Source organism: Poecilia formosa, unplaced genomic scaffold (genome assembly GCF_000485575.1).
Source record: "Poecilia formosa unplaced genomic scaffold, Poecilia_formosa-5.1.2 Scaffold286, whole genome shotgun sequence".
In the NCBI taxonomy this organism is placed as follows: domain Eukaryota; kingdom Metazoa; phylum Chordata; class Actinopteri; order Cyprinodontiformes; family Poeciliidae; genus Poecilia; species Poecilia formosa.
The window spans coordinates 609,967-624,375 of record NW_006800225.1 but is presented as its reverse complement, the minus strand read 5'-3'; the positions used below and the strand labels follow the sequence as shown (position 1 = coordinate 624,375).

Here is a 14,409-nt window from a genome sequence, read left to right as displayed (position 1 = left end):
CATCATCATCATCATCATCATCATCATCATCATCATCATCATCAGTTAAGTGTTAAATAATAAAACTAACTCATGAGTAAAACCCTCTATTATTCCAACTACTTCTACTGCCGCCATTAACAACAACAACAACAACAATAATAATAATAATAATAATAATAATAATAATAATAATAATAATAATAATAATAAAAAGTATGGTAGCTACAATAATTTTAATTAAAATGATATAATTAAAAAAAATAATTTAAAAAGCCTAATAAAATAACTAATACAACTTGCAGTACCACCACTTACACAACAACAACAACAACAACAACAACAATAATAATAATAATAATAATAATATATAAATAAATAAATAATTAAATAAAGTAGTTGAGAATTATTTTTCTTTTCCAAACTTTTTCCTTCCACTCAACTTTCCACATACCCTTCTGTGACCTCTCCTCCTTTTGGAGAGTTTCAGTGACTATCCGCTGGGCTACTGTCAAATAATTAATCTTCCATTCATTGGCCATAGCATTTCTGTATTAAAAACACTTTAATTGTTTTAAAGAAAATGTATTGTCAGGTTTTTATTAGCCTTATGTCATAATCGCCAAAATGAACAAAAACAATTGAATGAACTTTTCACTGATTTCCTAATGCACCTGTCTTCTCTCTAAATGCAGCTCATTTAGTTAACTTTAGTTATCTATCCTAAAAGCTCGTTGCGCGTTGAGAATAATTGAAAATCTCTCTACAGCTGGTTCTGAGTCGGGCGGACTCGGCTCCTTTTGGAGGCGTTGCATGGCTCCTGCTCACTATCTCCACCCTCCGGGGGAAGAGACTTCTCCGCGCACCGAGCAGTTTTTTCCCCCCTCCCGCTCCGAGCTCCGCCGTTAAATCTAAATTAGGTGTGACTGCATCGCTCAAAAGGCCAGTTCGGCGTCAATTAATACCAAGATTCAACCCTCGTTCTTTAATTGCAGCTTTTTTTGGATTATGGGTACGTCGGTGTGTGCCACCTCAGACGCTTGCCAAGATTAAACCATCATCCGGAGGTAGAAGAAGGGATCACGATTTAGAAAAACAAACAAACAAAACTAATAATAATACGTGCGTGAATGCGATTTTCTTTTAATTTTTCGGTGCGCGTTTTTTTTTTTTTTTTTCCTGTGAAGATTCTCCGTATATTTGGACGCTTTTTTGAGGGTTTTGGAGCGCGCGGCGAGCGGTAGCAGCAGCAGCAGGGCTGTTTCCAGCTCAGAGTTATTGGCATACCCTGCAATCATCATCATCACCACCATCATCATCATCTGATTGGTAACATTCATTTTAATACAACTGGCACGAGCAGCTGTTACAGTTTCCTGCCGTTTTTAAGCGCTAAGGCGTGTTGAGGAACGGTTGTACCAGTCTGCTGCTGCTGCTGTTGTGTGACGAGGTTATTTCCAGATACGGAGGGGCAGTTTTGGAGTCTCGTGCGCCCAGATCAAACAATTAAGATGACAAAAAGGGGTGATTGTCTCCATTACCGAGCGAGCTGCGTTGGGATTGCGTTGCATTTCGTTGGGGGACAGAGAGCAGAGGAGGAGAGGAAGGAGAAGCAGAGGAGAGCAGCTGAGCCGCCGCTGACGGGCAAGCTGTGGCTTCAGTGATGGACTGATCTGGAGGTGAAGGGATCCCAGTCACAGCCCCTCTCGCCCCCTTTCCTCCTCCCTCAGGAGCCTTCATTCTTTAACAAAAAAACACCTCTGGACACTCTGCAGCACAGGTGAAGGCTGCAGTGGAAACCCAACGAATTGGCCTGATGATTGAAATACTTCAAGCTTTCAGAGATCATACCTGCATCACCGTCTCTGTAATGCCTTCACAAACTGATTCCTTCAGCGCACCGAGAAGGAATTAAGCCTCGCAACGCTCCTCTTACACCAAGTGCCCTGGAGACCCACCTGGATCCAGTTTGCACCCCCAGATGTTCTGATTTCTTCTCCAGAAAGTCCTGTATTTTTGGGTAAGTGCCAACAAACGTGGGTGGAAAGAAAATAAAAAAAAGAAGTGGCAAGCAGTAATGCTTGGTCTCGCTGTGAAGTGTTTAGGGAGTGTTGAATTCAGCAGCTCTAAGGAAGGTGTTAAACCTTTCCAGCCTGCATGTGGACAGCGTAGGTAGATGGTCTCAGACTACAGGTTATAATGCAGAAAAGAAACCGCCGATAGCTGTACAGAAATGTCCAGCAGCTGCTTTTTCTTTCTGCATGACCTTTGCTTGCAAAAATATTATTTTCTGTTGTTTAAAAGTCTTCAAGCTGCAGCTTTTTATTTTAGAAGCCTCCTGTTGTTGATTAAACACACAAAACCCTATAATATCACATGCAACATCAGCTCAAAACAGCTGACTGGTATAAGCTCCTATGTTTTTTTTGTTGTTGAGGTTGCAGGAGGATCTGTTGCTGCTCTAATGCCCATTAAGAAAATTTCAAGTAAAGCACTACTAACTTGTGATTTTACACTATCACCAGAACAATAACATCATTTTGCTAGCTATATGCTACAAAACATCTATATTTCATGGTTGACACAAATAGATTTATTTCTGTTTACATTCATATTAGTGTTGATACTGCAGCACAGCTGAATGCCGCAGGGCGTTAGAAGAGTACATGACGGTGTTCAAATGTAAAATGAATTTTAAGGTAATTTCACCGTGACTGCTTACGCTAGCATTAGGATGCTAACACCAGTGTTAGCATGTCAGTGTGGGTTAATTTTTAGTGCAACTTATTTCTGTGACTCATGAAGCTCTGACTGACTTCGTGTCACAACTTCTGGACCTGCTTCGTTTCATGAAAATGAAACGGCACTTTCTTTGGGAGTTCAGCTTTTGGCTCTGAGGATTTTCTTTGTGCCTGATTTATGATCCACAGTTCTGCCATGTTTGTCGTTTTCCTCAGATGTATTCACATAGTATACTTTTGTGGTCTGCTTATTTATTCTGGACTGTTCCTGTCATAATCTGTTAGTGCTGCTGTTTTGTTTCCTTTTTGTGATTATTATTCTGGTTGTTTACTGAGTTCATCACATCCATTTTGGGTTGGTTTATGTTGTTCATTCCTCTGTGTTCATTATTATTCAGAAGGATTTTGCCATCTAAGTTTTTCCTTTGTTTATTCATTTAATGTGCTATGTCCATTTACATGTTTTTATTTCTTAGATGTTTTTTAGGGGTAATTGTCTACTTGTCTACCTGGCAAATTCTCTGTTATGTTTGCATGCACTATGATCTCCACGTTCCAGTTTAAGTTCACATTTGTTTGTTTTTAAGCTTTTTTACTTTTATGAAAATGTTCAATGCCACACCTGAGTGGCTGTCTGTGCTTCGGCGTCATGCATTACGACGCAAAGGTTATCTTCTAGAGCAAGAGCAGACGAGACATTTGGGAATTTCAACTGTTTTAGTTGAAACGGGGTGATATGATTATAGCTGCGTCTTCGTCTCTCGAAGGCCTGGAGGGGGACCCAAAGAAATTGTCTCGAATTAAGTATTTTAGCATATTATCTGCTCGACAATTTTACGGTTACAAACAAAGAACAAATGGGGGGGAAAAAGTCTAAATTGCTGGGAGCATAATAATTGTTAATTTGACAGACAGTTGCTTTGCTGATATCGGGCATGAAAAGATCTTGAACTCAAGAACCATTGAGTTATTATTTACACAAGGACAAACACTACAATTATTTCTTATTAAAATTAAATATAACTGATTTTATCTTGGCAATATGTTTCTTTAAAAATGCTACATATTTTGTCCTCCATCTGCTTTCAATTGACAAGCAAAAAGTTTTGCTGATGGAAAACCCATCACTTTGAATCCACTTTGAATTACCATACCTGCTACTTGATGTGCTATCAGTCTTCATCGTAGGAAGCGTCTGAAAAAAGTCGATAAAGTCAGAACAGGCGTCACTTAGCCGAAGCGGAAAGTCAACAAGCTAATGCCGACCCTGGTTTGTCATTGTTCTGTCATCAGTCGGGCCGTACCCGGCTAAAGGAACGACGCAGAGAGGATGAAACCGAACGGAATATAGGAGACAAGTACAGTTTGCTGGCAACTAGTTAACCCAGGAAATAAACTTGCGCCCATGCACTGCGAACAACCGGTTCATCATTTGAAAAGTTGTGTGCACTACACTTCCACGGTGTTAAAGTGCTGTTGTATTCTGTGCATAATGATAGCTGTTTACATAGCTGAAGTAATGCTAGGGGCGTTCTTATTTCTTGATGCTTAAAGTTGGCTAATTAGCTTTCTCGGGGGGCTCCACTGACACCTGTAGGCTCCACAGGGGGGCCTCCGCCAGCTTTATAATTAGTGGAAAAGCTGACTCACACAAAACAACAAAATGTTGCTTTCAGGATTGTTTTAGTTGTCCAGCAGGAAGCTTGTTGTCAAAACACATCATGGCAATACATGGGTGAAAAAAAAAAGAACCATCGATTGTGAAAACGATCAGCCAGAAAACCTTCTTGCGATGGATATTGTTGCAGATACCCATTCAGTGAATTATTCAATCTCTGCTGTGACAGAGTTCCTCCGTCAGATGTAGCTAATGTTTGGGTTTTCTGGATTGTGTTGCACAACCTGTCCAGGGTGAACCTCGCCTCTCGCCCGGAACGTTAGCTGGAGATAGGCACCAGCGCCCCTCCCGACCCCACTAAGGGAAAGGGTGTAAAGAAAATGGATGGATGGGATGGATTGTGTTGCACTCAGTGGGCTTTCCCATCTTAACCCAGAAGGAAAAAGTACTTTTGTTAATGAAACATCAGTAGTTTCACTTTTAATGGAACAAGATAACTCCTGATTGCTCTTACTCGTTCCCCCTCGCTGGATTTCCTCCTCCTCTCCCTCGCGAAGCAGCTACCAGCATGCCTTGGTGTAGCGATTTTGTTGGCTGAGCTGTAATAAAAAAGGCACGAATCACCGACATCAATTAATTTCTCCCAATTCGTCGCAAACTGTTGAGAATCTGGACTGCTTGCTTCTCTGTCACAGTTGTCATCTGAGAGTCTGACAGCCGGCAGAGCGTTGACTCTCCTCCAGCACCGAGTTTACGTCATAATTCTCTCCTTCTTCAGCCATTGTCAGTGTAACGCATGGAGCAACGGAGCTTTATCGCTCTGCCAAGGACAGAACGGATCTGTCAGTTCGCTTAAATTTCCTCTAAAAATAAAAGTGTAGGAACCCATTTGAACAAATTTCTGTCCTGGAGTTTGCTCAGATTGTTTCCTCTTGCACTGAAGCTTTATCGTACCTCCCATCAGCATTTAAAAAATAAAAATGGACCCAGCAGAATAAGACAGCAGATTTCTTTTGCTGTCATATTCTTTGATTGAATAAAAAAAGTAGCAAAACAATGAGATAAATTAATATTTTAATCGATACAAGCAAAAAGGTTTTACCGTTATCAAACGTTCATAGGCCTCTCAGGAGATTAAGGGTTTCATGGAAAATGTCAATTTGAGGTGGAGAGTCAAGAATTTAAAGTTTTCGACTCATTTTTGACACTGAAACCTGAAAACCACTTTAGCAGAAGAAACCTTACTTTGACCTGAGTCTTATTGTATCACCTTTCAACAGTCCAGATGCAACATCTTGACCTGTGATTCTGACATCTGATCCTCAGCCTGCGTGATGGAGAAATAAATCTCACTGCAGCTGTTTGAACTGACCTAATGTTAGTGGCTCCTTGTCCGCCCCAGGCTGCTGGATGTTGGAACCATTTCCTGTTTTGAGTCGCTTGGGAGTTTGGGAACTTCACCCAGAAAAACAGATGAAATTATCAAAACTTTCCTTACAGGTAAAACATTTATGCCTGTTTAATCAGGTTTTGGCCTGGCTCGGTTTGGCTGGCAGCGTCTTGCTGCTTGTGTTTCTCTCTGTTTGACTCTGAGAAATCGGCTACATCTTCAGCAGAGAAGGAGTCATCATGAGGGTGTTGAGAGCCAATCAGAGTGGACTTTGGAGAATTTGTGGCCATTTTTTCACTTTTCCACCAACAAGGAATATAATCTGTTACTTCCTCAGTTTCATTCCTTGGACAGCAAAAATGTAAACAATCTCTTATTGTAGATAAAAAAAATTCACATGCTAGATTTTCAACATTTAATCATTATATCGGGTTTACCATGTTAGTCATGTCAAGTGGTGACTAATCATGGGTTATTTAAAAAAATGTTACTTTCAAGACAAGCCTCTCTGAGCACAACACTTCTGAATCATTTCTAAAGTCATACATTGAATGTTCAGGACAGCATCGGGGTGTGATGAGAGGTTGTTCCAGCTTAATGTAACCCCATATTATATAGATCTAGTTGAGCGCAGATAAATGTGTGTAAAAGGTAAAATCTGGTGTGTTCGTAAACATTACAATGTAGATTTCTGTCCGAACTTTGCGTCTGTGCCTGCTTTTCCGCTGTTTCCTTGGAGAATGTTCACCTCTCAGAAACTAGACCTGAGCTGCAAAAACCAACAAAAAAGTGTTTATTGAGTTTCAATAAAAGCTTCTCGGTTGCGTTGCAGATGTTTGCATTGCATCATCAAAGTAAGTAGATATTTAAAGATGCAGCAGGTTATGATCAAAATGAATATTCAGACTTTTAAAAAGAATGACAAAGCACAGCAAAATAAAAAAAAGGTTTTCCACTTAAACACGATCCAATTCTCTGACTGCCCACGTGGCCACTACAGTCTGTCAGGTTCTCATGTTTTGATGTGTACAAAAAATATTTGAATTTTAATAACCTAAGCAATAAAAACCGGATTATTTCATCTATTTGTGCCAATTTTTCTATAGTATCTCACAGGAGCTTCAANAAAAAAAAAAAAATCTTTCCACTTCAACACGATCCGATTCTCTGACTGCCCATGTGGCCACTACAGTAGGTCAGGTTCTCATGTTTTCATGTGTGTACAAAAGATATTTTCATTTTAATAACCTAAGCAATAAAAACCGGATTATTTCATTTATTTGTGCAATTTTTCTATAGTATCTCACAGGAGCTTCAATGTTTTGCTAATGTGCTTCAGTTTTTAAATATTAGGTTCGCAAAGTCTTGATAAAAGATGATGGTGACACTTTAAGGCGAAATTTCTCCCAAATATTTTACCCAAAGATCTGCTGGTATAAATGTCTTGTAAGATTTATTTTTTTTCTCTCTCTCTTTTCCTCTTTCATGGTGTTAATATGTGCAATAAAATAAGGTGATTTTGAATGTTTTACTAACCAGAAGTGCATTGTGTGGAAGGAACAACTTAGGACAGCATCCCACATCTAGTTCTCCTGTCTTTCTTTTTGTAATATTAAAAAAATATGTCTATATATCAACCATAATGAAATATGTGTGGATATTCAGAGAAACAGAGCCATCTTAAAGAGATTTCATTTTGTCTTTCAGCAAAGAATGACAGCATTCCTTCTCTTAGCGCCCTGATGTATTCCCACAAAGCTTGGCATTTAGACCTGTTGATGATAACAGTCCAAATGGTCCATTTTGTTTTGGGTCTGGAGAATTTTCTGTCCATGTCCTTCTAAAAAGACAGAAGAATACAGAAACACATCTCCCATGACGGAAATCTTTTTCGAAATGGCCCAGCGCTGACATGACTTGCACCTTTCTGCGGTTTTTTTATGATTTCTAAATAGTTGTCGGCCAATTTTAAAGGACTTTGCTGTTGCGTAGGTTTGTTCGGTAGTAACCGATTCAATACAACTTTAAATAACATAAAATAAGTAATAAAATGTTAATAATAACAACTAGTAAGCCTTATTTTCGTGCACAAAATGCTGAACTCGGTGGAGAATTGTTGGAATTTATGGATTAATAATCACACTTTCAAGATATTGATCCAAATCCCAATTGGATGTTAGAAAACCTGAACTACTTTAAACTGATATCTGTGAGAATTTCATCGGTGAAATGTTCTCACCTAAAAGCTGAAAAGCTGTCAGACACTTCTGGTCAAAATGATTTCACTCGGTGCTGTTTAAAGATCCAAAGTCTTCTGCGTTTTGCAGAAACGCTCCAGACACAAGAAATATTCAACATCTAATAAATTGATCATGGTTTTGGATTTCTCAGTAGGCAAAGAGAAGAATATTGCATTTTAATGAGCTGTTTTTAAAGCAAACATCACATCGGATACAAGTGAAAATTCAAAGCAGAGTGTTTTCCCGCACCTGCTAACATGACTAGAAGGGAATCTCAAAACGCTGATGTGTCTGTAGGAATGCTTATCAATTAATCATGGTAGCAGCTTGTGGTTGAGCAGCTTGGTGACATTTAGTTTGGAAAGGGCAACTATAAAAGGCTGCATGTAGAAAAACCTCCATGAAAAACACAATGTTTCACAGTGCAATCAGGACTGATTATACCTCTAATAAGTCATTTCATTCAACTCAGTCAGATGAACATCGGCTTTTCTGAGAGGAACTTACTGCTCACTAGAAAAAAAAATTGCAAAAATTAACATTTTCATATTTTATTTTGCAATCACAAACTTCGATGTATTTAGAAAACTGTATGTGAGAGAACACAAAGTAGTGCGTAACAAAGAAGAGGAAATAATTACAAATAGTCAAACAAAAATATTTCTTAAGCCTTAAAAAGAAGTGAAGTGTAATTAATGTTTAAACTAAGGAAGTGTTCAGAACCTTGGTTTACATACGTTTTGCTTCTCCAACTCCAGCCACTACTTTTATATGCATCCCTGTTCCAACATCTGAATAAAACGAATGAGTGATTATCTGTAAATCAGACACTTGATTCAGGCGTGTTTTTGAGCAGGAACGCATCAAAAAAGTTGCAGGAATGTGGCTGAAGTCGGAGATCCCTGGAGGTTCCAGCGAAGATGTGTCTCTGCTTTAACGCACTCGAATCTAATAATGGAGTCATTAGCAGGACTGTGTTAAACTTGATTGGATGCTGAAGAGGTAATCAGACATTTAGCTTGATGTGTTGAAATGGGGGCCGGTATCCTGCAACCATCGATGATGTGTCTGACACCCTCTGAGGTGATCGACTCCGATCAGAAATATGTGTTGGAACTACAAAAAAAAAACACATACTGATGCTGATATAAAAAGTGTTTGTTGTTTTTATTTCACACGTATACCTGATTTTGTTTTTCTTGACGGTAGCCGTTTGGCTTTTTAATAATCGCCCCCGTCTCTGAACACATAAGTTAGGACAGCTCTGAGTCTTTTGGATTAAAAGTCCAGTTTTCCATGACAACCTTTCTTATTTCAGAGCTGACCTTTATAAATTCAGTTATGGTATAATTTTGTCAAACTAGTATTTTTTTCACCTCACTGCTTGCTGGGTTTTCTCTCCCTTTGTGTGCATTACAAAGTATTCACTCCTTTGGATATTTTCCCCTTTTATTGCTGCATATCAATCAACAAAATTTGGTTTTGACAAAAAAAAAGTGAAAACTGATTTCTACAAAATAATAATTAAAAATATTGAACATAAAATAGATAATTGCATAAATATTCACCTCCATATTTACTATATCTTCCTTTGGATGCAGCTACAGGGTCTGTGTGGATAAGCCTGAGTCAGGTTTGCATTTGCATCCTCAATTTTTCCTTGTAAATATTTCCAAGCTCTGTCAGGTTTTGTAGGGATTGGCTGTGTGAACTGTCCTTGTCAGGCCCAGCCACAAATGCTCTATCAAATTGAGGTCTGAGCTTTGACTGGGCCACTCTAGTACCTCCACCTTGTTGTCTTCAACCCAGTGTAGCTTCAGCTGGACACTTTGGCTCATTGTCTTGCTGGAAAATAAAAGTTCTCTGAAGCAGATTATCCTCCAGGATTTTCCTGTGTTTTGCTTCATTTGTTTTATTTTCTACCTTTCCAAGCCTTCTGAGAAGCGTCTCTGCATCATGATGCTGCCACCACTATGCTCCACTGTTGTAATGGTTAAACTCACTTGACACACACTCGCTACACTCGGATGATCTTTATTCTTCTCATTGTGAGACTACAAACACCACTTGGCTGGACCTCAGTTGAAATCGGTCAGTCACTTTAAAGGAGAGGAATGTTTATTCAATTATGTCTGTCATTATTTTTGAAGAAACCAGTTTTCACTTTGACACTAAATGTTTTTTTTTGTTTTTTGTCTGAATATTTTTTGTAAACACTGTCAATGCGCGCGCAGCCATAACTGAGCAGCTGTAAATCTGGAAACTGTTGCACGGCTTAAAAGTGACTTCCAAGATTAACTGACTTTACAGATTCAACTGAAACTGCTCCGTCAAAATCTATTCATTGCCCAGGATCCACAAGGAAATGCATTTTTGTGAAGGTCTGGACTACAGCCTAGCAGCTGGTGACCTTTGACCCTGACCAGCTCATTGTAGCTTTTGGCTATCTGCTCCACACTCAAATCTTTTACAGCTTCCTGTCAACTCTGAGCAGCTTTTCTGTCCCTCCTAAAGATCTGGCTGCCCACAGCACGATGCTGCCACCGCCGCCACGTCTCAGAATGTGGATGATGTGATCAGTGACATGTGGTTTCAGTTTCCATGGAGGCCAAAAAGTTAAATCATGTAACGAGAGCATCTTCCACCACATGAGGATTTTTCATTACTTTCTCTCAGAAATTGCTTTGTTTACAAGTTTAATCTTGACTTGTCTGCTGCGTTCCTCGGTTTCCATAAAACTGTTTGTTTACTAGTGCTTTGTATGCATTATTGTATTGGTTTTTATTTAGGGGTATCAGACTAAAGGGTAGTGAAAACAAATGCACATTTTAGAAGTATGAAAACATTTATCCTTTTCCTCCCACCTCATTACTACACACCACTTTTGTTTTTTTTTGATAAAGTTATATTAAAACACATTGAAGTTTGTGACAACAACCAAATCTGCCAAGGTTAAAAAGTGCATTTTAAAAAAATTATATATACATTTTTACATTTCATGTTATTTATTTATTTAATCTCTGTGACTGTTGAGGTTGTTGGTTCATTAAAACTGAAAGTGCGAACTCTACTTGTGTCTGTGCCATATAGCTGCATGGACACTTCTTCAAAGACGTGGCTGCCGCATCAGGGTCAGTTTGGCTTGGTTGGTCAAGCGGAGGTTTGCTGTGGTGGACCGGGAGTTTTGACGCCAAGTGAGTCAGTCCAGACACGAACCCGTCTGCTTCTCTGCTCCTGTCAGCTTTGTGTCGTTGCCCAGCCTCGTCCTCCAGTCCGTGCCTTGTGGTCCGCTGAGGTTTTTCTCTATCTGTGTTTTTATATGTATTCGCAAGGCTGCTGTTTGCTCTGTTTTCAGTGGTGAAAGGTTTTTAATGCCTGTCTGACTTCTGCTTTTCATGTCATGACTTTTCAGTCTTTTTTTTTTTTTTTTTTTCAGAAAAACTCCCTTTGTGTATTGAAGTTTGTTTTTTTTTATATACCCTTTTCCCTGTATCCTCCACTGGAGCGTCACGTTTCCTCTGAGCCCCACATCGTCAGACTCCTTCTGTTTTATGTTACCATCCTCTGGGTTAGATAGTGCCATTCCCTTTTTACATTCTCTTTAATAGACTCCAAGTCTTCCTTCTCCCATCCGTGGATTAAAACGTCGTCTTCAGTTGGCTCCAGGACAGTCGACGCAGCATATAAACCTGTTGTTTTGTAATATCAAAGCATTAAAAATACCAGTTAAAAATGAAAGGCAGAAACAAACTAGAGACTGTTTGTTTGCTTCCAGCTACTCTGGGAATTTACCTTGTTTGAGCTGCATTTCGGTGATGTAATCCAGCAGGATGGATGTCGGGAGCCTCTTAACTCATACCAGAGTTTAGGAATCTTACTGCCGGTGGCGCCACCTAGGGGAGGGGGCAACAACAAACAACACAATGCTTGTAGTCAGAAAGAATGAACAGCTTTAAAAACGTTCTGAATTACTTGCAATAAGACTTTATTTTCTGGGTGTTTACTTCATCCTTTCTGTCTCTCTCTGCTCCCCATGTTTCACAATGTGATTTGCAAGCTAATGTTAGCATAGCTACTATTACTACTTAATAAAACATTCAATATTTTATTGTACTACAGTGATGGTTGAGGAGGAGAGCGGTGCAAAACTCACCTTGACCTTTCACTTTTCAGACAAAAGTTAAACGATGGAACAAAATATTTATTTAAAACAGATCAGCAAGAAATTCTAATGATTTACTAAATGCATTACACATTCATGGGTTAAAGAGAGACGTTTTGATGTGTTGCACTATTGTTTGGTTTATTATTTTATGTTTTATCCATTTCTTTATCCACTTTTTAACGCTCATCTCTGTGCAACATCATAACAAGACCTCCGTTGATCTGTTGCTGCTTGTAGCTTTGAGGTTCCTCCTCCTCCCGTATCTGGTCGTCCCCTCGGTACGTCTGTAGAGTCACGCCTGCTTGACTCCACTTACTTCATTTGGATCCATCCATTCACAAGCACAGTAATGACGCTTCTAAATAAATTAGCAGAAATGAAGGTAGTTTGATGGAGAGCAGTGCACACGCTAGCAAGCATGTTCCTATGGCAACGAGGCCACACTCCCCTTTGGCTGGAGCTCACACACACACACACACGCACACACGCACACACACACACACACACACACACACAGAAGCATAGAAACAGGCAGGAGGAAGACAGGAATGCTGAAAAAACACATGATAGAAAACGAGTTCTGCTTATTTATTTAGGCTGCTGAGGATTTTCACCGGAGCTCTCGCTCAGGAAATGCTGGTCACAAAACGCTGCAAGTCCAAACTTTGTTTTTGTTTTGTTTTGTGTTTGTGAGCTTAGCCAGTTTTCTCAAAAAGCTTGTCAGGATTCAGACTGATTGCAGGTTTTTTTTTCTTTCTGTGGATCTCTCCCGCCCACAGTGCCCCCTCTTCCTGAACCCCTCCACCCACCACTTCTTTTAAATCCCGCTGCTCTGCCTCTTCTGTGCAGTGTGCATTTACCTCGTTACAGTGATGTTTCTAAACATAGCGCCGGAGTGGCTCTGACTACAGCCAGAGGTGGAGCTTTTTTTTTAAATTTATATAAATATAATCGTCCAACTTACTTTCTTTAAAAGTCACTGTTTTGATGTGCAGCACGCTCCATGCTGTCAGTATTATGCTCTCTTTTGGCACTAGAGTAGCATTTGGTTTTCTCCCTGGTTCGAGCATCGAGTTAGGATCATTGATCAATCCTACTTTCACAATCTCTTTTGATTTTTTTTTTTAGAATATTGTGTCCTTTATTATGCTAATCTGATCTTGTAAGTTTTCTACCGGACTTAAACTCTGTCTGACCTTTAAAAAAATGTTTATTATTTCATAGTGAACCACTTTTGTTTGGCATCCTTATTCTGCTAATCTGTTTTCCATTTGCTGCTAAAATCCATCAAAGTCTCTTGGTATTTCAAAGAGTTCATGATCCCTTGAAACTACGTTTGACAGTTTTATGTTTTACCTCACCACACTATTGCACCTCTGTGTTTTGTTTTGGAAGACTGTTATCACAAAACTGGACAGTTCAAGACGTTTTCACATCCATGTTTACTTCTTCACATTAGGGGTTTGTTACCCTTTGAGGGTTTTGTTAGAATCTAAAAGGCTCTGCAAGATGCAATCCCTTCACGTTTCTTCCTCTAAACGGCTGTGGCGCGTTTGGCATCCACAATTTCAGTCTGTGTTTTGTAAATCGCAGCTCATACTAAAACCCCCTGGAGTGTTGCTGCTGGCCTGTCAAAGAGCCACTAAGTGGTTGCCAGGCGGTTTTCTTCCTGTCAGTCATGCCGATTGGACAGCTCTGTTCATTATGCGGTTTTAACTTTCAGCACATTTGACCTATTTGGTTGGTTTCAAATTGTAAAGATTGCTGAGTTTAATATGGAGAATAGCCACTTTAGTCTGAGTTATTCAAGACTGGAGTTCAGGATAAAAAAAATCCCACACAAGTGGAAAAACACTTTTATTCTTTGTTTTTTGTCCAAACTTCGTGGTATCTCTTCTGAAACTTCTGCACCAGAAGTGGATGTATAACACTTTTTACTCTGCTTAAGCACATTTATTTGGATACCTGCAGTGACTACCCACTCAAACTGAGACATAACACCAAGCTGTCACTTTGAATGGACCAACTTGGTCTAAAAATATGGCTTGCAGCGAGCCATTCAGATTCGACGCGGCTCAGTTTTGACAGGTAATCTTCAGCCTTTTTTTTTTTTTTTCCACGTCTAGCCAAATCTTCAACATCACAACACATCCAGATGTAGAAACAGGAGCTTCAAATCATTACTAGTCTTCACACAAAGCAAGTTAACAAACTGCGTTCAGGTGTGTGCAGGCGTTTTCCTGCCGTTGCTGTTTTCAGTGGTCATTAAATAAAGA

At 39.5% G+C, this 14,409-nt stretch overlaps 1 protein-coding gene and 1 long non-coding RNA gene across 6 annotated transcripts in view; one reads left to right on the top strand and one right to left on the bottom strand.

Annotated features, from left to right (window-relative positions):
- Positions 1-14,409, top strand: part of LOC103151580 (ras/Rap GTPase-activating protein SynGAP-like) — a 64,939-nt gene that overhangs the window by 7,716 nt on the left and 42,814 nt on the right. For 3 of the 5 annotated variants that reach the window (XM_007571727.2, XM_016681587.1, XM_016681585.1), the window contains exons 1-2: positions 815-1,999; positions 11,059-11,162. In XM_007571727.2, the coding sequence (XP_007571789.1) occupies positions 11,063-11,162 (100 nt within the window). In that variant the 5' untranslated portion in view covers positions 815-1,999; positions 11,059-11,062. Of the gene's footprint in view, positions 1-814; positions 2,000-11,058; positions 11,163-14,409 lie in introns of those variants that run through there. The other 2 variants (XM_016681586.1, XM_016681588.1) reach the window with 2 other exon arrangements.
- Positions 11,267-14,213, bottom strand: LOC107838615 (uncharacterized). Its single transcript, XR_001664701.1, has 2 exons — positions 11,761-14,213; positions 11,267-11,657 (listed from the first exon to the last, which is right to left on the bottom strand). It is a non-coding gene; the product is annotated as an uncharacterized LOC107838615 (long non-coding RNA).